This window comes from Erythranthe guttata, chromosome 7 (genome assembly GCF_056151865.1).
Source record: "Erythranthe guttata isolate IM_541 chromosome 7, IM_541, whole genome shotgun sequence".
In the NCBI taxonomy this organism is placed as follows: domain Eukaryota; kingdom Viridiplantae; phylum Streptophyta; class Magnoliopsida; order Lamiales; family Phrymaceae; genus Erythranthe; species Erythranthe guttata.
The window spans coordinates 3,114,681-3,139,258 of NC_142539.1; the positions used below are offsets into that span (position 1 = coordinate 3,114,681).

Here is a 24,578-nt window from a genome sequence, read left to right on the forward strand (position 1 = left end):
GTAGTGCAAAGCAAGTCTGAAGCAGAGTAAGAAACACAACCAAGTTAACAACTCCTTTATAATGTACCCATGGGCTTGAGTAATCCCTGATCTTGCGCCGCAGAGATACGAACTCGTTTGTGAGTCTTACATCTTCGTGACTCAGCCGGCTAAGTATCCTCGGCAGCTTCTCCATATCGTTGTCCGAATTTGCTCGGACTATCCCCTCTCTCTCCAGCAGTTTCGCGTCCCTTGCCGTCTGAATTATGTCGCTCATAACCTTGATGTAAGATCCCACTTCTCTCCTGTTTTTCCCGACCTGCTGCTGCTGCTGGTGCGAGAGCTCGTAAGTCTTTAGATTTGCAAGAATCGTCTCCGCGTTATCGTCCGCGAAGAGAACGGGCAAGTAGAGATACGCCCACGGCCACAAATGGTAGCTTGTGAAGCGAATGCGTCTAGCTCCTCCACTCTTGAGTTTCTTGATGCGAATGCCGGCCCGCAACAGCTCGGTGGCACTTGGGAATATTCTTTTCCTATCCTTGGCGGAACTCGACAAGCCAATCGCGTCCAGTAGAAGTCTTATCCGGCCTTCGGTTGAGGAAGCCCCTTCGCCATCGCCATCGCCATCCCCATCCCCGTCGTCAATTTCGATCGGGAACATCCTTTCGTCATCGCCAACGTCCTCGTCGTTGGCTTCCAGGTCGATTTGGTCATCGTCGACGACTTTGCGTTCGCTCGACGGACGATCGAGCGGTTCCGCTAGCCCGATCACCATGTTCTGGAGACCGTGGAGGATATCGGAAGACTGGTGACGGTGCTCCACCAGGATATGCTCATCATCGCCTTTCCCCATAACCCTTTCCACTAGAGACAACCCTCGGTCTCTTTTAAGCGCGGGCGAGACGAGAACCTCGTATAATACTTTCTTGCACAAACTCGTTCGCGGGGCGTCCCATTTCGCGTTCTTAATCACTTCCTGGAAGAAAGTTTGCTTCATTAACTCATTCAGAATCACAAGTGGGATTTGATTGCCGACGTAGAACATAGCCTCGATCCACTTCTTGACATCCTTCTTGTTGATCTTCGGACCGAAAATCGGGTCGTTGTCCGCGTACCCGAGCTGATTCGAGCATCCGAGAATCAGCAGTGCCAGCTGGAGGAAGAAGCATCCGTCTCTGATCATCATCAATCGGAAACTAGACTCCGTGCCGGATAGTTTCTCGGTGTAGATTTCTTTAGCTTCTTGCTCGACGTTCCTTATCGCTGACGTGTAAATCTCCTTGATCTTTTCTTGATCTAGAGATGAGTCTTTCTCCAACGACTTCTTGAGCACGTGCTCCCACGCTTTGACTTTGGTGGCCTCAATCGATGGCTGGTCAACTCTGTACACAGGGCCGAATCTTGGGTGGGAATCTTCCAGTTTGACAAGTACCTTCACCGCATTTGCAACTGGTGTTGGATCTCCGGTGGTCGAGTGGCCGGATTCTTCCGTAGCTCCGGTGGAAGTGCCACCGCCGCCGCTGCGTTCCTCCGATTCGCTTACGCTGGTCGGGATCCTGCGTATCCCACGCGCGAACTTGTGCGTGGATTCGACGAGGGGTGCGAGCTCTGATTTGCTTGGTTTCTTCTGCATGGATCTGATTGAATGCATTGTTGGATTTGAATCGCCGGTGAGAAAAATTGCAGTAGAGAATGTGTGATTCGAGAGAGAGAGAGAGATGCAAGGAAATGAGTAAACGGCAGTTAAGAAAGACTATTCCACTTGGGTCAACTGTGACTGCCGATGAACGAATATAAAAGTTTAATCAAATTTCTACGTTAAATTTATTATTATAATAATAATAATAAATAAATAAATAAATACAAATTGATAGTCGTTAGGGTGGTGGTTGTGCATGTAACTAATGTGCAGGTGCCAAGCAAAACACACCCTCCTCGGGTCAAACAACGATTCTTGATTTTAAGGAATCAAATTTATAGATTTTCAACGGATTTAGGATATGGGGGTTCATAGTAGGATCCAGCTTTCATGGGTCCATTTAATTTTTTTTATAAATAATTTATAAGTTTTACGCGAAACTATCTAAAAAATATTCCATTTGTCTCACCTAATATTTTTTTCTAGGTTTTCCTTTTTCAAAATTATTTGTCATATGAGAGTTTTAATAAAACATTAATTGTATTTTTATAAGTTATGTCCCTTATCACTCTTAATTAGTTAATTAAAGAATAATTATGACAAGTGTATTTTATTATTTACTATGTTATTTTTGGAATCTATGCACATCTATTGAGTATCTTAAGATACGCGCAGCCACCCAATATAATATGGGACGGAGGGAGTAATATGAAGACCAAACGTAAAATCCTAAAGAAATCAACGTGAATAACATTCATGAGAAATGTTAAGAGTAAGATCAAAATTAATAAGTTTTAACCATAAATCCATTTTGAAAAGAGTAACTAAACTCAAAGCTTGATAAGAGAAGATTTAAAATAAAATAAATAACTATAGACAAAACGAGACAAAATTGGTGTTATATATATAAGTTTTGACATGCAAGAGATATTTTATTCATGGATTATATAATATTAATTCATCTTACTACATAATATAAACAAAACGAAGTCATTTTGTATGCCGGGGCTAGACGGTTTTCACGGGTATTAAAAAAGATTGAACCCATTTAAGACACAAACCCGCGGATCGTCTCCATTTCAGGACTCAGTCTTATTGATGGATCTATCTGTCCGGTCCCAACAAGATAGTTTTTACCTGATTTAACGGGTTCAACGAGTTGATGGGTCCGACTTACTCACCCCTGGTGTTGAAATCTAGCCAAAGAGGACTGAAAAAATTCACTTTTGGTCCCTCATATTTATGACTAAAACATCTTTAGTCCCTCTTGTTCTAAACAAAAATATTTTTAGTCCCTCAATGGTTTTGCCTTAAATTGATTGAAATGTCGCACGTGCCCAACACGTGCATGATTCCGTTAAATACAAAATTCTACCACTGAAATATTAACCAGATCTGATAATTAAAAAAAATTAAAAAAAATCTTAACTAGTTCTTCAAAATGGGCACCAAAATATTGTGAAGTTCAAAATAGCACAAAATAATTTGCTTCAAAAGTTCAATGTTCAGAAAGCTTGTCTTTGATTTTATAGGGAGATCAACTTTCCTGCAGTAAAGGCAAAAAAAAAAAATAATAATTATCCTCTGTTTGTGAAAGAACGAAGTGTTCCGAATCTCGACTCTTAAAATAAATTGAGCATTTAATTCAAAAAAAAAGGGTCATAAATTTAATATTTTGTTCATAATTCATATGACCAAAGTATAGAAGGTAACTAACTTACTCTTCGAAGTTTTGCGGTCCCGGCATAATTTGCTACCACAACGGCACTCGAAATCGTTATCATTGAAGTCAAACCCGTAGTCCTGCAATGCGTTTACCAAGTATTTACGACCTCCAAAACATATATTATTTGGCAAAAGAATCGTATAACTATTATCATACGTATATAAAGCATCGTATAAAATGCGAGCAACTAACCCAAGTTAGCTCTTCCAAAGCATTAACCTTTCTTTTAGTGAAGAAAGCTAGCTGTCAAAAAAAAAAATTAATAATAATATTAAAAAAGAATCGTTACGGCACGTATAGTCCGAATGAAATGTAACTGTTTATTTCACATACACGGTAGTAATGATGATCTGGAGTTTCCACTTCAACGGGAATGTCGACCAGATTGGAATCGAAGCACCTACGTCACAAAGCAGCAAAGTCAAATTCGACGGTCAAATATCGAGAACATGTTTGTCGAACAAGATGGAAATATTATACGGATTGAATGTACTAAAAATTACAAAGATTCTTGCTTACGAGAATTATTCATGCAAACAGCTGAACTATACGTCTAACTCCGACTAAATTTACATACCTGTGATTAATAAACCTTGCGACATTTCCATAAACGGTAGCATCGAGACAAAGAGCATCTTCATCTTTCAAGATTCCCTTACAACTCCATCCAGCATCTAACAGAACCGAGTATGTTTGCGAGTCGCCGCTATTTTTCCGCACGTCTCGTCCGAACTGCTCTTTGGTAGTGACGACTTCTCCGACGTACTCGCATACAAAACCCCCTTTCGGTATTTCTTCGAGAGTTCTAACACCCCATCCCTTTCGCTCCGCCGTCATAAAAACCTGCCCCAAAATCCATTCCCAACAAAAAGAATTAATTACTCGATTTCTTGCACATGTTAAAAAAAATTCAAATAAAAATTATTATACCTGCAGTTTTGCAGTTATTCCTCTTTGAACAACTCGATTTCCGCACTTAAAGCTGCATCGGCATTTGATCCAGCATTCTTTAATGAATTTCCTCGTTATATGGCCGTTGCACGGGACAGATAATTTTGTATCGTTCGGCCTCTCTAATGGGCAGTCTTGACAGTAGAAAAGATTGTGTTTTTGCACAAAATCGTTTCCTAAAACAAAGTTATCAAGAAAAGATTCCTTCAATACGCCACCTGGCGTATAAGCAAACTCCGAGTCGGATTTTCCAGCACAATTACACGGGACTTGTAGAGACAAACAGTCGCCAAAGCAATTCGAGCAGCAATTTTGTTCTGATATATTAGCGAGAGAAAACCTCACATTTGCATTTTGGTAAATTACATTCTTGGAAATGTAGTTAAATTTAGGACATTGATCCTCATTTACTTCGTTTATCAGAGAAATCTCGTTTGATTCTTGACCGTTAGTTATGTCTGAAGTAAAATGATTTTGGAGAAACATCGTTTTAGTGCTGAGTTCGAAAATACTTCTCTCTGTTTCACTTAAATACATCTTACAACGGCTCAAATCCAAGCCAATGGACCCCACAAATTTCGGAATTTGAATTATCTTGATTGGATCGTTCGAAACGGCCGATTTACTGTGAAGACTGAGCTGATTGTCGATTTCGCCAGCTGGCACAGTTTCGGTTCTTACATCCTCGTTGTACTTTGAGGTTGTACCGGAAATCAAGAAGGATTCGCACACTTCTTCCATTAGTTTCGACATGGAAAAATCTGTTCGCGGGATTTTGTACGACTTTAGGCAATGTTCCTCAACCTGCTCAAACAATGCCTCTAGAGTCGGAATGTGAAGCCCCGATTTTAGGGAAGAACTGATTATAAGAGAGATTTTCACCTCGCCCTTGGACGATGAGGCAATGTCTAGATTCATCGAATCTTGAACCCCGTTTTCGTTTTTCTCCGGTTCGATTTTTTCGTTGTTAGTGGATTCTTCTTGATGATTTTCTTCCATATCGGAACTGTTTTCTACCGAAGAAGGCTCTTTAAGAAGCAGACAAGGAGCTGAAAAAGAAAATCAATTTACTAATTAGTTTAATTTACATTATAAACAATTCTGCCTTTCTTCGAAAGACCAATAAAAAAAATTCGTTTCTGCACCGAAAATATAAGCTTACATATATCCTCTGCATCAAGATCCATCACTTCAGCAAACGGTGAGATATTTTCTTTGGGAGTCGAAAAACTTTCCTGTGAACTTCCTTGCAATAACAGCACAACAGAATCTATGTACAAAAAAAAAATATCAATCACCACAAACGGTAAATATCAAGAATTCAAATAAAATTTTAAAAGTTAACGATCAAGAAAAAGATCATGTTTCAGTTTTCGGTTTTCGGTTTCGGTTTTGCAATTAATGGACATACAACATAGGAAGCCAAAAACAAAAAAAAACTTATTCAGAAAACACAAACCATTTCGTTAACATAGATGAAGAGATAAAAGAATCGATACTCGATTGTTCGTTTAACGTGAAAAAGATTCCGCGAAATAAAAAGTGCACCTGGAGTAGTAACCACAGCAAGAGGAACTTCAAAAGCTGCCTCGTCGTGTTCATCATTTACCTTCTCCACTAAAGCAAGATCATTCTCTTTAGATAATTTTTTACAATTACCTCTTTCGTAAACTATCATTCTTTTCTCCGAAATACAATTGAACGATTCATCACCACTACTTCCCAAGTCTACAAGGGGCACAATCGACTTCGACTCATCTCTCTCATCATCATCATCGGAAATTACTTTACTACCCTTTTCTTGTTTCACTACTATACCCTTCCCTTTTACATGACAAGAAGTGTCCCTATTACGGTGCTCTTCGAGAAAAGTCGATTTACCCTTTTTCAAGTCGCTTCGTTTAGGTCTTTTGATAAGTGGTTCGTTTTCTTCTTCATCCTCGTCTTCAGACCAAGCATTCATCAGCTGTTCCAACTCACTATCCTTTGTCTGAACAGAAAAAAATCGAGCGTCGGTTATGATTATAATGCGATTAATAAAGTTAAATAAAATCGGAGATTTACAAAAACAAGACAGCTCAACTCGCCTTTTTGTCCTCGCTATCTAAAATAGCGTCAACAAGAACTTGATACTCGTCTCCTTCGATGAGAGCCCAGTTATTATCGTACGTACTGAGAAGACTTCTCACTATCGGTCGCACAATCTTTTCTGAAAATCCCATTTTCTTCATTTCTTTCAAGGCCTTTGTGAGTTTCGTCGGCTTTGGCGCCATTTTTCAAGAGCTAAAATTTGGATTTAGTAGAAGCTCGATTGTACCTTCAACGTTCAATAAACAACTGTTTTTTTTAGTAAAATGTAGTAATTAAATTCATTTCGTCGTGCAGGTCTATATCAAGAACCGATAAGCGGCAACAAAATAAGAGCAGAGCATTACATTTCGAAATGCTTCGACGGAAAATCGCGGTTACAAATAAATACTATCAAACATAAAATGATTCCATGGAAATTAAAACCTTCTTTACCAAATTGCAATTTCGACGAACATTTAGAATATATAATTTCACATGCAGCAGTATTCAGACGCGGAATTTCTTTAAACTCGAACATGCCATTAAACGTTATCTCAATATTTTCAGAAAAATGCTAAGAACACTCACAAATATATATTTATATCATTTTCCCCCCTTTTTAATTTTTTTTGGCAGACAAAAACCAAACGCCGTACATAAATAAAAAATAAAAAATAAAAAAAATTAATCATCAAGTATAGAAACTAACAGCTTCAAGAAGAGAAACAAAACCCAAAACCCAAAAATCATTGTCCACAGAAAAGTTGCAGGAAAAAAAAAAACATTTGCTCAAAAATTCAACCTTGAGCTTATTTTAGATGACGTCATACTCATACCTCAAAAAAAAAATAAATAAAAATACTCTGCATAGAAAAATGAAAGAGATGAATATTTAACTGGGTTTCATGTGGGAACCCCAGATTCTACACATATCCCAAGTGCTATTATTTTTATTTTTGCAAATAATATAATGAGAAAAAAGGGACAGAAAGAAATATACCTTTGATTCGTCAAAGGTTGATGGATGAAGGGTTTTCTTGCAAGGAAAGGAAGCAAGAAAATTTACAGGTAAAGAAATGGTGAAAAGGGTGAAATGTAAAGAAGATGATTTAACTACTGCAAGTGATAAAAGGCACTTCTTTAAAATAAATAAATTTAAAAAAATTTAAAAAAGGAAAAGGAAGGAATAAATCCTATTTATTTAATTAAGTATGATATAAAACTTCATTTGAATTGTTATATTCTAAAACGGCATTTTTTTTAAATAATAATAATAATAATAATAATAATAATAATAATAATAATAATAATAATAATAATAATAATAATAATAATAATAATAATAATAATAATAATAATAATAATAATAATAATAACGGAAAATCTAGCACGTTTCATTATATATTTTATTAGGTAAATTACAGCTATCCTCGGGTGATGTTAAATTATAAAAATGCCCTCTGTTGTTTGGGTAATTATAACCAGCCCTTTAACTATGAATCTTCTTACACGTTCACCATTGTAGTGTCAAATTTAGTGGAAATCTTTCAGATTATGTGGAATATTCTCCAGTTTGTATCCGTTTTACCCTATTGGAGCTCCATATTTTGAAACAAGATGATCATAAGATGTGTCTCTTGACTTTTAACAATCAGATTGTGGTGCATTAAAAAAATGCGTTTTTTCACAGAACGAGTACAAACTAGAGAACATTTCACGGAACTTAGAAGATTCCGCTGAATTTGAGATGATAAGAATGAATAATTATATGCAAGTAGATTCATAGTTGAAGATTAATTATAATTAACCAAAAAATAGGGATTTTTTCGTAATTTATCGTTACCTCACGGTTGGCCGTAATTTACCTTATTTATTTTACAGTCACACTTCATTGGCCTTCAAAATATTTAGTATCAATTTTAAATAAGTAAATTTGAAAGGTTTTTGGATAAGATTTGAATAAATAAATTGGCATACATAAATAAAAGAGAATGCAAAAGGTCAATTTCAGGACTAATGTTTGCGTATGTGGCACAGGCCTTCTTTTCCATTATTTATTTGTTTTAATATCAATTTAGGAAACTGTGCACTGTGCTCCAACAATATATACACATTATATATACATAATACATGTTTCAATATGTGCAGCATTATAATATTAAGGGTAAATTACGAAAAAAACCCTGAACTTAAGCTAAATAACGAAAAACACTCGCACATATCCGTAACTACCAAAATCCCCCTTTGACTAACTGTTGACCAAGTTTTTTAACAGAAAATGTGTATGGTCTATTATATCTTCCGTTAAATATATGAGAAATAAAAGAAGGTATCCGAAATTGTGTAAGTCGTTTCCTTGAAATAAAAAAGATTTCATAAAAAATCACACTGTAGGGGTTGGTGTAAGACGGAACAAATATTAGGGGATTTTTGGTAATTACTAATAGGTGGAGGTGATTTTCATAATTTAATATAAGTTCAGGGGATATTAAATGAAACCTGTAATTGTTATACTATTTTCAGCTCTAAATTTAATATTTTTTTCCATTTTAATGAGTCGATAAAAAGAGCATATCCATTTTGATGTCTCAAATTTATGGGTTCAAATTTCAAATATAAAATGCATAATTGACGTCACGGAACGATGACCTAGCGATTGAAGCAAGTGAACTTCTATTAATTGACTCAACTTTGAAATTATTTGCCAATAGTTGTTAGTCCGACCTTGTCACATATTGATTGCCTAGTGTAATTTACATATCTCGTAACGAAATTATATATTTATCCAATGCACATATATGGTTGGTTGTGAGTTATTTCATTACACCAAAATAAAATAAAAAATGCATAATTCACCTAGAAGCCCACTTAACATATGGATATCTAAAAAAGCCCACCCAAAATATATGTTGTTTTTTTCTTTGGCAATGATATGAAGGGTCGATCGAATTTAGTATTTACGGAAAAATTCTGATTTTTCTCGAAAATGAAAAACTAATTCCAATTCGGTTCCAGGAAAAAAATCGACAAAATTGAAAAAAAAAATAGTTCCTAAATGAGAAATTTCAGATCGGAATAGACGGGATTCGGAGATTTTCTAAATCAACCAATATATAAAATGCATAATACTATTTAATAAAAAATATAAGTGTAATATCCGAAAACATCGGAATTTTCAAAACTATTTCCGAAAATTTAAAATCGGATCAGTTACAGAATCTCGTATATATTCCAAACCCGATCCAAATAAATTCGGAAAAAAACCAGAATCGGAGTATTCAGAATTCGGAATGAAAAATAGTACAGAAATCAGAAAAATCTGGATTAAATTCAGCAGAAATCGAAAATTTTGTTCCGATTTCCACCCTAGAAATGTCACATAAATTTCAATGCGTATCAAACAAGATATGGTGCACAAAAAAACAAACAAGAATATTTGCAGCTCAAGTTTCATTAAAGGATTTCAATAACTTATTTGCCTCCTTCAAAAAGATTTATATATATATAACAAACAGAATAAATAACATGCCTGAAAAAGCCAACATGATACATGTTATTAAAAAAAAAAATCATGAACCTTAACTCATATAAATTTCATGTCCTAGATTTTTTTTGTTCTTTTTTATACACACTAATTTAATTCCACTACTGTATATTTTTTGGTCGAAGAAGCGGACTACGAGAATGAAAAATCGCAGCAGCAATTGCGAAAGACTGCAAACTCGAGAGAGTCGATTGGAAGTGGATATAGTACAAACCCTCGTGTATCTTCACCATCTTCAACATTGCCACATCTTCTTCTTTTGAACCCTGTTTTTTAAATTAAAAATTAAAAAAAAAAAAAAAATTAATAACAAAGGGGTACTAGGAATAGGGGTTTATTGCATTAGGTACCCCTTCTGTTTTCTCGTGTGCTAAATATTTATAGTACGGGGAGTTTTTTAGTAATTTGATACAACACAGGGGTACTAAATGCAATAAACTCATTAAAATTATATACTTTTGGTGTTTGCATACAATTTTTTTTACGAGTACTATGAATAATAAGATCATTCGAAAATCTGCAAACCTGAATACCGAGATCAATCGACTTGCATTTTTTTTTTAAATTTAAAATTTAAAAAGAAAAGAACAAAGGGAAAATAGAATATGGGTTTATTGCATTAGGTACCCCTGTGTTTTTTCTAATTGTTAAAAAACTCTCCATGTTATTTTATTAGCAAAAAAATCGTATGATTCATTTTTTTTAGCAAATTACCCCCTTTTTAGGGGGCTATCTGCTAATAAATGCACTATAAAGGGGTTTTTTGCCAATATCTATACTACAAGGAGGTTTTTAACAATTCGATACAGGGGGTACAAAATGCAATAAACGCATAACAAAATTTGACAAGTAGTATGAAGAATAAGATCATTCGAAAATCTACAAACCTGAATAAAGAGATCAATTGATTTGCATTCCTCCGAACTATCAGCAGAAAACGAAGAATCTGTACTGCTCGATTTTGTTTTGAGAATTGTTAGTGGGCAGCCGATATCCCATCCACCACAATCGCATTGCCCACCGGAAATCCACCTCTCGGTAAGGCTCGAGGGGCCACCGCCCCCCCTCGCTCGGGGCCCACCGTGAAGTCCTGCAGGTATTAAAACATCCATGCTCGTCGAGCATTCGCCCTTACTTCTAGAACATTCCGGAAGCCCACGTGCGGATGCTTCTAAAGACGCATTTGCCCCTGTTTTTTTCAAGAATTTCAACCCCCATCCTCCGATTTCAGGATTCTTGCGTACGTCCTTCACAATTACCGCGGCCAATTCAAGATTCGGCGAAGAATATTCTCTCTGTTCATCGGCAGTGTTGTTGTTGTCCTCGTTTCCGGAAGGTTCCCATGGAGAATCTTCTAGAATAGCACTCGATCCCGTAAACTTCGAAGAGGGTCTTTTTTTGTAATTTGACCTAAAAACATTTGCCACCTTTCTTGTCAATAATCTCTTGTTCTTCTTTAGGGCAAGATTCGAATTTTGCAGCTGATCTTTCGTGGGATTTTCGTCGCTCGAAAGAGACAGAACAAAATTCGTCTCTCTCACTTCCATATTATTCGAACACAACGTGATCGAAGTGGACACTCTCATTGTGCCAAGATTTTCCGACTCGAGTTCTTGAATTTCGTGTTCTTTCTTTCTCGAATGGAAAGTGTAGACGTAATCAAAAATTTTATCGCCCGACGGCTCCAAATTCGCCACATAGGATTCCCGTTTATCGTCCACGCTGAAAACATGATGCGGCAGCCCGTCTCTCCACGTGCACTGCATCATTGCTTGGTACGAGGTATTAGATGCCGAGGAAGACGACTTGTCTGAAAAACTCGAGTTTGTGCTCGATATCGAGGCAGCCCTTTTATGCTGCCCGGGTGCAGAATTCTTACGAGAATAAATGGGCTCGAAGAAATCTACGGGGCGAGTCTGTTGGAGTAAAGGGCTATTCAATATGTTCATCATGCTCTGGCTAGAGGTAACGCTGCCTATAGTTAACCTAGCCAAGTCATCACTCGAATTCGGACATTCGATAGCTAACCTAGTCATGTCACCTTCGGCTAAAACGCTGACATCATTTGATAAAACGTGCACTTTTGACGCGAAATCTTGAGCGGCCGCTCTTAGTGCGCAGTTACGTATCAGCTGAAGGCAGTGGAGAATGTACTTTTCGTCTACGGTTGTGATATGCTTCGGGATTGTACTATGAAGACTGTGGATATTGTTACGAAGGTACAACTCTTGGCAATTGTTTGGTGTTCGAGTTTCTTGTTCGGATTGTAAATCGGGTGTGTTTTCTTCCTCTCTTACGTCTTTTGTCAAGTTCATACTTGTACTCACTCTCGATTTTTCGCCTTTGATGGAGAAGAGTTTCGTTAATGGCAGAATCGGAGCTGCTTCTTTTCACCTTCTGTTACTCCGAACAAATCTAGAAAATGAATGGAATATATATATAAAGTTAGTACAAATTCGTACGAAAAGCGAATTAGAAGTAAACTGAATCATCTTTGCATTGGAAAAGGTACTAAAGAACAACGAAATTCTTTGAGTCGAGTGAGAAAAACGTTCACTTGAAACATTAATTAGTAAGAATCAAGGAAAGTGGTGGAGCCAGCATTCGGCTAGGGGGGCCATGGCCCCTCGCCACATCTTGAAAACATGGTATTTTACGACAAGATTTGTTCTTTTGCGAATAGTTCAGTACTGCCGGCCCCTCCTTTAAAGAGAAAAAATCCGAATAACGAGAAGCTCGACCGGAGAATACTAACAAAGCAATCATAAATAGAATGCAATCTTAACCGAAAAAAATATCCACGGATACGAAACTTCGACAAATAAGTAAAAACATGAAATGATTTCTTAATCATCATTGCAACATAGAAGGGCCGTTAAGATTAATTAATTACAAGTTTCCCAATCCACTATTCTTGTCTGAATATCGAAATAGCCGACTAGCCAGTGTATAATCATCGTAAAGAAACGAAACACAGAAGAAGAAAAACGAAAAAAAAAATTGTCAGTTAGATTATTACAGCATAAAAGATGAAACATAGTCGACAACAAAATTAACAATATTTTCGCAACATTCGGAATCACAAAAGCGGAAAGCCATTAACCTTGTTTTTTTCCGACGAACTAGAATAGCCTCCGAGATTAATTAGACACAAGAAATCAGATTAAAATTCAATTGCAAAATCCACAAAATCAGATTGTCTGATTACATAAAGAAGTGGGCTCTAACCTTAAAACACAAACAAACAATTTAATCCAAGATTTGAAGCAACACCTCTTCTTGATTTCATCCGCAAACCCCCATCAAAGAAAAAGACCCTCCAAATTTCAGTTCTAAGTCATACCATAAATCATCAAGAAAAATCAACCACTCCAAAATCAATACATATATATATACACATACCACATATACATACAGAAACAAGAACACATGGGGTTGGGAAAAAACCACTTTACCAACTTTCAAAAGGATGATAAAAATTCAATCTTTTTTTCACCGACCCACCACTCCAATCTTATCAAAATAACTGATTTTGCAAAAAAGCTTAAACAAAAGTAGCAAAATTTGAAAAAAGAAGAAACCCCACATGAATAAATACAAGCATATATACATACATGATACATACACAGAGAAATGGGGGAAAAACTGTATAATTACCAAAAATTGCATGGTGGGCCCCACGCGTAGCAGAAAATCTTGTATTTTCATGGTCTAATCAGACATCTGACCTCCTATTCCCGCGAATACACAGATTGTAATATACACCTTAGGTATTCAAAAAAAAAAAAAAGAAGACTGGTGATTTGTGTGTATGTATAGGAGGTGAGAGAAAGTGTAGAGAGAGAAAGAAGTGTAGATTAGCTGGAATGCACGATGGAGTAGCAAAAGGCAAGTGCATATGAACAGAGAGACAGATCAGCCATTAAAATAAAAGGGGGGAAGACCAAAACCCAAAGGCAAAGTGGACCATTGTCTTCTTTCTCAAACATGTGACATTTTAATAAAGATTGGATTTTTATTATTGTTTTTTTTTAAATAAAAAGAAAATTCAGTTTATTAGGTTTTTGAGAAATTAAATGTTTGAATTGTGTAGTTTTCGGTTATTTGTAGGACACAAGACCATTAATGTTGGAAGTGTTATGTTTTTGTTGTGGCATTGGGATTTAATGTGATGATGAGGGGTGATATTTAATGGGCACACCCCTTTTTTTCACTTTTTTTTTTCAAAATTGGAGTGGGTAGTATTGATGTTTGTCATGTTTAGTAGATTTAGTGGTGGCATTTTGTTTGAAAAAGCGAAATCTCTCGTCTTCAGGGCCTCGGTTTGCTGACTCGACAGGTTTTTGATCGAGTAATGTAAATTATGGTGATTCAGCGGTCTGTAACGATAGTAGATTTGGATTTGGTGCCCGCAAGGAACCAACTCATCTCATTGGAGTTGAAATTCCAAGATTGCAGCTATCGATACTCGATTTTAGTGGCGGCATTTTGGTTTTTGTTAGTTTGGGGTTTCGACTTTTATATAGTGGAACATTGATAATTAATGGTCGATAAATTAATAATTTTGTCTAAATAATAATTTTTACAGGTCTCGACTTGGTGATACTATGCTATATTATTAATTAGATGATTAAATATTCGACTTAATTAATAGAATTTACTGGTCTCGACTGTATTGATTTATAGATATTTAAATGGAGAACAAATAAACTTTGTAGTTTTGTTTGGTATTGGATGAAAAGGGTACTGTAGGTGTGTTATTATGGCCATGGATGAAATACCAATCACATATGTATACGGTCAAATTCAAAATTCTGAATTCGGTCGATTCTATTATAATTTTTCGATATTGATTTGATGTTTTCATTTTTAAGATTCGAAAGTTTTGAGTTTCGACATTTTTTTATTGAAATTAGAATATATATATTAGCTTCCAACTGCATTTAAATTTCTAAAAATAATTCAAAAAAATTGTAATTTATATTATAACATATGCTTATATATTGCTGGAGCAAACATTTTATCTTAATGATGAAAAATATACACTACAAAATTATACTATAGTCCTCAAAAAGATTTAAATATTAGACTCTTAAAAGATGACACATCTTTGTATGAAATACTATGATTTATTTATTTTATTTTATTTGAGTGGGGGTGGGGGTGGGGGTGGGGTGTTGTAAAATGAAATATTTGGGGATACTTGTAATAAAATGAAATGTTCAATTTAATGGAAATAAAAATTGCATAACATGGGGCCATAAGTATGAAGTCTAATATACATCCCTAGCCATAATAATTGATGGTAGTTACATTATTTTATTTTTATTTTATTATTATATTTTTTAATTATTTTATTTTATTTTATTTTGTGGTATGGGAATCAGATACCTCCTGCCAATTTCTCAAATTAAATTGATTCGTTACAGTTGTCTTGAAATCTATTAATACCTACCTTTTTTTTTATAGTGATGGAGATAATAAATTTGAATGAGAGTGATATTGAATGTATAGTATTTATTTAATTATTTATTTATAAAGACATGCATATTTATATCTGGTGAGCAAAGGAACACATGATAATAATAATTAATACATATATAATTATGGTTATTCACGATTCACCTTTTTACCCAATAATCTATTAATTTTTATCCATAAAAAAATACAACATGCAATATGATACAAATCCAATTGTTTAAAGGTTCATATTTAGTTAAAAGCCCCATACAAAGCCCAACGGCGGGCCAAGTCCAAGGTCGTCTTACCTGCTACAACTGCCAAAACCTATTAAATAGAATTGATATGACCACCTTCGACTCAATGTTAGAAACAATGGGAAGAACCTGCACAATGACGTTGACTGAAAAAAGGCAAACCAACCAACAACGAGCTCGTCTACACCAGTTAGAGCAACCACGAAGCGACTCAAGTCGTAGAGAGAGGAAACAGATCGCCTTCAGTATATAAAGTTAGCTCGCACCAAGTCATATTACCCTGCACACGCATCGTAGCTTGATAAGACATGGGTTCCACCAGACTCGTCCTCATGACATGTATGAATACAATCGTGGAATACAAGGAAATGCATGTTTATCTTCATATATTACATTCAATACATCTCTAACAGATATATCGTTTTCGACTTTACCCAATTGAATTAACCGTCGGAGTGTTAACGCCGAGAAAACCTTCTCATACACTCTTTTTTTGGCAGATGGGCTCTTTCTCGATCAGGTTGTCCTTCGTCTTGGACTTCTCTTTGCCCCCCAAAGCCCATTGCGCTTTATTATTGTTGTTAGGGGCATTTAAACTTAATCACAATCTACCATGAGCTATTATAATTGGGACAATAATATCAAACAACCATGTATAATTAAATTTGTTGGTGAATAATACTTACTTAGCCTCTATTCTATCTCCTTAATTGTGACATTTTTTTACTACATTTGGGATTCAAATTTTGAATAGTTTTATCATATGGTTATGAATTATTAATATTGGAAAGTACAATGATGTAGAGCAAGAATTATTAATTTGTTGTTGGGGGAGCTGCATAATTGGAACTTATTTTAATTTGGTCATGTTAGTTTCATTGCACGATTAATGGTTTATTGCGTTTTATCTGTAATTCCACTTTGATAGTGATGATCACTATATACACTATATATGTACTTATCCATATCTCACTACATTCATTACTTAGATCTCTTGGATGGTAAATTGAAATGGAACTTATGAATCATATTATATATATATATATATATATATATATATATATATATATATATATATATATATATATATATATATATATATATATATTAACCAATATTTTCACCTTGAATATCAAAAGTATTGAATTTTTTTCCTTATATAGTAATTGTAATACATAAGAAAATTCCAACTCTCGATCTAATTCCAATTTCCAAATATTACATTCTTTTTCTAAAAAAATACTCTTATAAGTTATAACCATTACATGTGAAGAACAATATTAAGTCTTAATCTTGAAGTGTATTTACAAAATTGCAGTTATCTTGAAATTACTTAACTCAAGAATATTACTTTTTATGTTTCCATAATAAAAATAAGATCTTTTCTTAATATTATTTGTCACTTTAGAATTACAATGTTGCATTACTTACATATTTTTTAATTATAGTCTTATTAACTTCTTGACTATCTCTCTCATTAATTGGTAAATAAAGTATTTTGGCCTAATAATATCAATTTTCCTAAAATCAAGATATATTCATTTTTTAAGATTAGTGCAAAAATGACTACCTCTATGCAGTAATTACTAATTAGTAAGTAAAAGTAGCTTGGTCTAATATTATCAATTTTCCTAAAATCAGATATATTCATTTTTTTTAAGATTAGTGCAAAAATGAAAAAAAAAAAACGACATTTATTTAGAAACTGAGGGAGTATATTGTGACAACTGAATATTAGTATTTTTTTTTTTTACATATATTCCTAGTCTATCTTGTTCCTAGTCTATCTTGTTCCCACTTGTTTTTCATTTCACATACTATTATTTTAGTGTTTTTGTCGTATTAGCTTGTCTTAAATGCTTTTTTCTCCTTAAATTCAAAAATTCAAATTTCTGTGAAAGTGGGACCAAACAAATCTTAATTAACAATACGTACATGATAATTATATTTAATCAAAAGTCAAATGTTGAAATCTATGGACTAAACTAGAAGACCAATATGTACTAGTAGGCAAAGATGTAGAACAAAATTAAAAATTAAAAACTAAAATTAATAAATGAAATAAATAAATAAATGAAGATGGTTCTTTTCTTTCTCTATCCTTACTTTTCTGTAAAGGATAAAAATAATTGGAAGGAGTTGGATTTTTGGTTCATTCCAAAAATAAGTTGAATGGTCTAATAATTGCAGCTACGTCTAATTATTATTTTTTTACTATTATTTTATTATTTTATTATTATCTTAAATATTTTATTTTAACATTAAAATATGTCAACCATTTGCTGATTTTCAAACATTAGAGCCGTTATTTCTTAATATTTGAAAAGATATACGACTTACGAGAAGATATAGCAAGGAGCAATTTTTTTTTTTTAATATCTAAAGTGGGGAACAACATATACCAATTCATAAAAGATTGATCTGAAAATTTGATTTTCAAAAATCAAATCTTGAAGGGAAATTTATCAATAAAATATAAATGGGAAAATGGGGATTTTAGTTTTATAATTTTGATAGTTGAATTGAGTTACTCTACAACTTTCTTGTGCAGAAAAAAAAGCATAATTATTTTATCTTGAACGCAATTTCGCTTTACAATATCTTTTGTCGATAGAAACTCGCAGTTACATATGTGCACTTGAGTATGCGCTTTACAATTATTCTCCTTGTACTGATGCAAATCATACAAGGAATGTGCCCTTGCAACCACATATGTGCACTAGATAAATTCAACATGCATACATACGATGGAGTCAATTTGACATTTTATTAGCCTCGTGTAAATATTTGACACGAGGGACTAAAAAATATCTGAGTCTTTCATGAGATTTGACCGTAACCCTATTTTATTATAGTTAAGGGACTCAAAATTAAGTCAAATTTCATAAAAGACTCCAGATACAAGTTTATCTTCCACAAAAAAGGTAAGCTTTTATACACGATGTAATCTTACACACACCAAAACACACGATCAAATCATAACATCTTATCGTCTTCTCTACTCGTTTTCTTATTAAATTACTCTTTCTTGAACTGTTTTTCCTAGCCAACTTGAGCGTCAAAGTGTCCACCCGAAGCATTTTTTCTACGATCGATAGTCGGATCGGATGAAGGTGTTCGAGAAGAGCCAATTTTGGTTCGGGTTAAATCGACCTTCATCAATGTGTATTGCGTAAATCGACCTCCACCGTTTGCTTTTTGAAACCCATATATAGGTTTCTATAAATTGTTGTTGTGCATTTAATTTATTTGAGCCCAAGTGAAGCGAGTTGCCCAATTCACAAACGAATACACATTTGGGCTTATGATTTTCCTTCTACCAATAATAATCATATTTGAGGTTATTACATAGTAGCCCTATATTATATTGAATTGCTAAAAAGGTCCCTGTGTTGTTATTAATACCGGCAAAAAGGCCCTATTTTGCATTTTTGTTAGCATGCAACACCTTAAATGGTGAGCTACAAAAGATACGAGGACTTTTAGTTATTAAAAAGAAAACTATTCGCATGTGTATTAACTTTTGTATCGAGGGACTTTCAGCCAATTTTCCCAAAAAAAGAAAGAAAAAATTATAACTTCTATATAAAACTGACATTCAACCGTCCCCGGTCGACTTAATTGCTACGAATACAACGGACTTCTTTTATTTTTTATTTTTATTTTTTTTTACAAATATACATAACTATTAATCTTTTTTTTAACACTATTTTTCATCTGATGAAAAAATTGCCTCCAATCAAATCCAAGATTGGATGGGATAGTTGCATTTAAATGAATTCACACCACTTATGTGTGCTAATATATCTGCTGATTCCATGTCATCTTCTTCTTTCACACCAACCTTAAATGAAAAAACAAAAAGGAAGAAGAATAAATATAAAGACAATGTCAATTAAGGTTTATTGCAATTAGTATCCCTGTATTATATCGAATTGCTAAAAAATTACCACTTGTTATTTTATTAGCAAAAACTCCCCGATGATTCGATTTTTTCAGCACAAAACCCCCTAAACAAGGTACTAATTGCCTCTAAAAAATCATAGTGAGATTTTTGCCAATAAATTAAGGATAAATTACGAAAACCCCCTCAACTTAGGCTAAATAATGAAAAACACCACCACCTGTCCATAATAACCAAAACCCCCCTCTGATTTACTGTTGATCGAGTTTTTTTTACAGAAATGTGTACAGTCTATTATACCTTATGTTAAAATAGATGAAAAATAAAAGAAAATATATGAAATTGTGTAAAGTCTATTACCTGAAATAAAATTAAAAAAAATACGTGAAAAGTCACACTGTAAAGGATTGGTGTAAGATAAAAACAAACATTAGGGGATTTTTGGTAATTACAAATAGGAGAGGGTGTTTTCCACTATTTTCCTAGGTTTAGAGGTTTTTTCGTAATTTACCCATAGATTAAACATAGGATAGTAATTCAGCAATTCCATAACACAGGGAGTACGAATTGCAACAAACTCAAAAATATTATATTGAACAATTTGTATACCTTTCTTTGGTGATCGGAGATTGAATTGGAAAAGAGGCTATCATCATCCACGTCATCATCATGGTTGTGTGTTCTAGAAAGTTCTCCGAGTTCGTCGTTTTTCGCGAACCTTCCTCGAACCCTAGGCCTGCTGTCTGCAAGTGTTTTGCGGCAAGCATACTGCACCTTGGAAGTTTCGAGCATTAAATTAGCTAAAGATCTTAATTGGGTAAATTACAACCACCCCTGAGGTATTGTCAAATTACGAAAATACCCCCTCTTGTTTGGATAATTACAACTACTCCTCAACTATAAATCTTCTTACACGTCCACCCTTATGGTGTCAAATTTTTAACATAATCTTGTAGATTACATGGCATGTTCTCTAGTTTGTACTCGTTTTGTGCAAAAAATACAGTTTTTGATGCACCACAATCTGATATATACAAGTCAAAAAACATATCTTAATGTGGAGCTCGAATGTGATAAAACGGGTACAAAATTGAGAATATTCCATATAGTCTCAAAGATTCCACTAAATTTGGCGGACCTATAAGAAAATTTATAGTTGAAGGGGCTGGTTGTAAGTACCCAAACATGAGGGGTTTTTTCGTAATTTGACCATACCTCAAGGGGTAGTTGTAATTTTCCCATCTTAATTTGCATGTTCATGGTCTTCCATGCAGAGATGCAAGTACATTGTTATGTGTGTGTGTGTGTGAGAGAGAGAGAGAGAGAGAGAGAGAGATGAGAACCTTGATTTTCTTGCTAAAGTTCCTCTCATTCCTCTTCTTCATGTATCTATGGATCTTCTTTTTCCTTTCTTCAGCAGAGAGTTTTCCCACTTTAAATGTTGGATCTTCCAAACTTGAAATTTCTGATGACAAACTAGTATTACTCACTCCTCCATGAACCATATGCTGGTTTTCACCACTAATTCCCTTCATTATATTAACAATAAGAAATAATAAAAAAAAATTATAAAACAAAAAAGAACTAAATAACATAGATTAATTTGCATGTTTAAAACATGTGTGTGTGTGTGTATGTATATATATACCTGAAGGTCATTGGAACAATTAAAGGCCCTAGCCATGGTATCATTCAGAAAGATTCCACCGCCGTCACCTTGAAAATCCAAATCTTGATGTGAAATATCACCCCCCATCATCAAACCACCACCACCGCCGCCCGTGAAAAAGCCCGAATTTTCAAACGGGCCGGGCGGCAGATATGCGGCCGCCATCATGGGGTCCACCATAAGAGAGCACGACGCCGGTTGAGAAGATCTCAACCGGAGGTAATTAGTAGATGGCATTATTGAAGGCAAGCAATCATCTTCGTTATAAGCCGACGGAGCCATGAGCGGCACCACCGCCTGCGGCGGTGGTGCCGCCGTCAACATCGGCCAGCTTTCGTGAGCGTAATGGTGGTGGGCCCCGATCGCTATGTCTCCCAACGGGAGATGGTTGGTTAGAGAGAAATGGTCGAATAACGGTTCTTGATTGTTGTTATTATTATTGTTATTATTGTTATTATTATTATTGTTGTTGTTATTATTATTATTGTTATTGTTACTGTTGTTATTATTATTGTTATTATTGTTGTTGTTGTTGTCGTCGTCGTTGCTGCTGTTGTTATTGTTGTTGTTGTTATTGCTGAAATAGTGATCATGAGGGGTCGGAAAGGAGGGAGAAGCGGTGAAGTCTATGGATGCGGAGATGTCGTTTTCCAGATCATCTTCATCGAAGATTATGGAGAGGTGGTTGTTTCCGGTGGCGGCGATGGGCGGCGGCGGCGGGCTGGTGGCTGTGGCGAGCGGTGGCGACGGATCGTTTGTATGATCTTCTGTTGTTGTAGTTTTAATGGATGTAAAGGAAAGGTCTTCATTATAGTAGCAATTATTGGAACTCGATACAACTTCGGAACTATGAAAAGTCTCGGGGAATAATTCGGATTCGCAGAAATCGAACATTTGAGCTCCAAGAGGGCTCGAAATTTCTTCCTGCGCCGAGAAAATAAAAATAGAGAAAATAAATATTGCTTGATCAATGTATATAATGCATGAACATTTAAGTGAATAATTTATATATATATGGTTTTTCGGGTAAGTATTTCGGAATATTTTTCTTGTTTTCGTAGAATTAATTGAACAAAATTGTGAATGACAAATACCTATGGATGAGATTTAGTTAATTATGGTGTTTTTTAATTTTGTGGGAAGAGATGGAATAATATCTATTTTTGGACAAACATTGGGAACTTTTGAAGCATAATATTCTATAATATATAGAGTTCTTGATATATCAGAACTGAATGAAGGAATCAACATTGGTAAAAACTTGAGAAATAAGCTGAAAAAAAAATGGAGTAAGGAATAAGAACTTGTATGTATATGTGTATGTATTTTTCTTGAGGCATTTAGGAATTAAATGGGCTAATAGCTCAAAAAAAAACACAAACTTGTGGATATAAACTTATAGCTCAAGAAAAATACATACAATAAAACAACAAGATTTTACTAGAACAAAATGGCAATAATTTCCGAAAAAAAAAAAAAAACGAAAACATCTTAAACGGCAAAAACCCACAAAATATTAAAAAAAAAAAAAAAAAAAAAAAAAATTCAAAGATCGAACATAAATTCAAATCACCACATGGAAAATAATTTTAAACATGGTTATTTTTGTATATAACACGATTGTTTTTTCTACAAAATAAACATGCATGCATGTATGAACAAACACGCATAACACGAATGCATGTTAAATGCGAAAATAATTACAATCGAAAGCTGCAGATCATGAGAATGAACCATGTTATGAAACATTGTTCATTAATCTCTAAAAAGACAATGGAAATCGATTTTTTTTTTCTTTTTCGTGGAACGAAAAAGGGATCGGATCGATCTAGATCGGCTTCATCCCTCTCACACGCCAAGAAAAGACGATCGTACGGCTCACATCATTTCTCTCAAGCACCACATTTTTTTTTTCTGAGGCTAAAATTTTGACGAACGAAACAAACCGAAAGAATTTTTTTGTTTTCGATCTAGATCGAACGAGAATTAATTATGAGAAGAATGAAGAGATTAGAATGAGGATGAAGAAAAAGAACTCACTATATTTAGCATGTGGTGGATGTTTTTATTTATTTTCTCTTGCTTAGAAGTTAAGAAATTAAGTGAAATAAAATAAAAGTTGGTTATAATATATAAGCTCGGAGGATGTCCGTACATCGGAGTCAATCCGAGGTTGCCGGTGGGCCAATGACTTACTCTCTCCCAATATTTTTGGTACTATATAATATGGATTTATTTGATTTTAATGATATGTAAGTGTACAACAAGGATCTTTGTTTTTTTTTAAACTTGGGTTGGAAATTCGAACAAAATTTCTGATTTCTGCCGATATATATCAATTTAAAAAAAAAATCAAATTCCAAAAAAAATCATTTACTTTTTTCGATTTTTTTTTATAGTAAAAAGGAATATATATAGTAGATGTTGATTTATAATATTAATGTTATTATGTATTTTATATTATAAGCGAGTGGAAATTGAATTTTCCAGTTCCTCCTATTTTGCTAAAAAAAAAATCAATTTGAGGACAAGTTTTTTCGTTCGAGTTTATGGAACTCCGATTTTATATATTTTCCGTATAAATTGTTCCCTCAAATTTATAAGTGCTTCCATCAAGACGTAACTTGATAGTCGATTTTCTCGATTTTATTTATTGAATTGGTATTATAAATAAAAAAAACTTTACGAAAGAAATACTCAAAATAGATAATGTTGATGGTTTCAACCATTGACATCACCTGGTTTATATACTATGCAGTACATCGAGTGAAATACTTCGAGTTGATCTTTACTATACAGACGAACACTCACTCACATTGTTGTGTGCATATCAACCGCAGAAATTCACCCGATGTATCCTTCACCGGGTGTATCATAGAAAAAATCTCAACGAGTAGATCTTTATCATTCATATACAGACGAACACACACTCATATTGTTGTGTGTAGATCAACGATAAAAATTCACTCGGTGTACTCTTCATCGGGTGTATTATAGAAATAATCTAATAGGTGAAATTATGTTTTATCTCTCTTAATGGTTATGTATTAGTCATTTAGTTCAATTTGTAAAATCAATTGTGTTATACCAAAAAATTGTAGGCATATTGTAGAGACAAGTCATATATACAGAAATGGTTAGCTGTTTAATATTTAGGTTATATATATTTCATTTTTAGGTACACATGAAGGAACACTAGATACTAATTGCACACACTATTGCTTAATACAAAAATAAGTGGTGAAATTACGTTTTCACCTGATATATTACTTATTAGGTATTTATTGAGCTTGATCTAAATACCACCACATTTTATTCAAATATAAGGACATAGTGAACTCCAAATATGATCATCACTGCGTCGAATTGAATGGATTGA

At 34.3% G+C, this 24,578-nt stretch overlaps 3 protein-coding genes across 12 annotated transcripts; all 3 read right to left on the reverse strand.

Moving 5' to 3' along the window:
• Positions 1-2,903: 2,903 nt before the first annotated feature.
• On the reverse strand, positions 2,904-7,578 carry LOC105949832 (putative inactive histone-lysine N-methyltransferase SUVR2). 3 transcript variants are annotated; one of them, XM_088820719.1, is made up of 10 exons: positions 7,366-7,578; positions 6,383-6,612; positions 5,844-6,285; positions 5,458-5,565; positions 4,275-5,344; positions 3,922-4,187; positions 3,678-3,744; positions 3,537-3,587; positions 3,340-3,421; positions 2,904-3,164 (listed from the first exon to the last, which is right to left on the reverse strand). In XM_088820719.1, the coding sequence occupies exons 2-10, from the start codon at positions 6,566-6,568 to the stop codon at positions 3,145-3,147; spliced, it is 2,292 nt and encodes a 763-aa protein (XP_088676845.1). In that variant the 5' UTR covers positions 6,569-6,612; positions 7,366-7,578; the 3' UTR covers positions 2,904-3,144. The 3 variants fall into 3 exon arrangements, with proteins under 3 accessions (XP_088676845.1, XP_088676846.1, XP_088676847.1); XM_088820720.1 differs by lacking the exon at positions 7,366-7,578 and adding an exon at positions 7,263-7,363; XM_088820721.1 differs by lacking the exon at positions 7,366-7,578 and adding an exon at positions 7,202-7,351 and having other exon boundaries at positions 6,383-6,632.
• A 2,393-nt stretch (positions 7,579-9,971) lies between these two features.
• Positions 9,972-13,908, reverse strand: LOC105950022 (uncharacterized). Of its 4 annotated transcripts, none has more exons than XM_088820724.1 (3): positions 13,567-13,908; positions 10,797-12,324; positions 9,972-10,175 (listed from the first exon to the last, which is right to left on the reverse strand). In XM_088820724.1, the coding sequence occupies exons 2-3, from the start codon at positions 12,222-12,224 to the stop codon at positions 10,011-10,013; spliced, it is 1,593 nt and encodes a 530-aa protein (XP_088676850.1). In that variant the 5' UTR covers positions 12,225-12,324; positions 13,567-13,908; the 3' UTR covers positions 9,972-10,010. The 4 variants fall into 4 exon arrangements, with proteins under 4 accessions (XP_088676850.1, XP_088676852.1, XP_088676849.1 ...); XM_088820726.1 differs by lacking the exon at positions 13,567-13,908 and adding an exon at positions 13,365-13,525; XM_088820723.1 differs by lacking the exon at positions 13,567-13,908 and adding an exon at positions 13,138-13,305.
• A 5,280-nt stretch (positions 13,909-19,188) lies between these two features.
• Positions 19,189-23,297, reverse strand: LOC105950524 (uncharacterized). Of its 5 annotated transcripts, none has more exons than XM_088820731.1 (5): positions 23,240-23,297; positions 21,179-22,123; positions 20,874-21,059; positions 20,140-20,298; positions 19,189-19,470 (listed from the first exon to the last, which is right to left on the reverse strand). In XM_088820731.1, the coding sequence occupies exons 1-5, from the start codon at positions 23,249-23,251 to the stop codon at positions 19,366-19,368; spliced, it is 1,407 nt and encodes a 468-aa protein (XP_088676857.1). In that variant the 5' UTR covers positions 23,252-23,297; the 3' UTR covers positions 19,189-19,365. The 5 variants fall into 5 exon arrangements, with proteins under 5 accessions (XP_088676857.1, XP_088676856.1, XP_088676853.1 ...); XM_088820730.1 differs by having other exon boundaries at positions 20,140-20,304; XM_088820727.1 differs by lacking the exon at positions 23,240-23,297 and adding an exon at positions 22,904-23,202.
• Between the last annotated feature and the right edge of the window lie 1,281 nt (positions 23,298-24,578).

Excerpts from the sequence above, each read along its gene's own strand:
- LOC105949832 (XM_088820719.1), bottom strand. The coding sequence starts at position 6,568 with ATGGCGCCAAAGCCGACGAAACTCACAAAGGCCTTGAAAGAAATGAAG. Across the intron at positions 6,286-6,382 it reads TAGATAGCGAGGACAAAAAG|ACAAAGGATAGTGAGTTGGA; the intron begins GCGAGTTGAGCT and ends TTTTCTGTTCAG. Across the intron at positions 3,588-3,677 it reads CAGATCATCATTACTACCGT|CTAGCTTTCTTCACTAAAAG; the intron begins GTATGTGAAATA and ends TTTTTTTGACAG.
- LOC105950524 (XM_088820728.1), bottom strand. The coding sequence starts at position 22,948 with ATGTTTCATAACATGGTTCATTCTCATGATCTGCAGCTTTCGATT. Across the intron at positions 20,305-20,873 it reads ACTTTAGCAAGAAAATCAAG|GTGCAGTATGCTTGCCGCAA; the intron begins GTTCTCATCTCT and ends GAAACTTCCAAG. Across the intron at positions 19,471-20,139 it reads TCTCCGATCACCAAAGAAAG|GTTGGTGTGAAAGAAGAAGA; the intron begins GTATACAAATTG and ends TTTTCATTTAAG.
- LOC105950022 (XM_088820724.1), bottom strand. The coding sequence starts at position 12,224 with ATGAACTTGACAAAAGACGTAAGAGAGGAAGAAAACACACCCGATTTA. Across the intron at positions 10,176-10,796 it reads CAATTGATCTCTTTATTCAG|GGTTCAAAAGAAGAAGATGT; the intron begins GTTTGTAGATTT and ends TTTAAAAAACAG.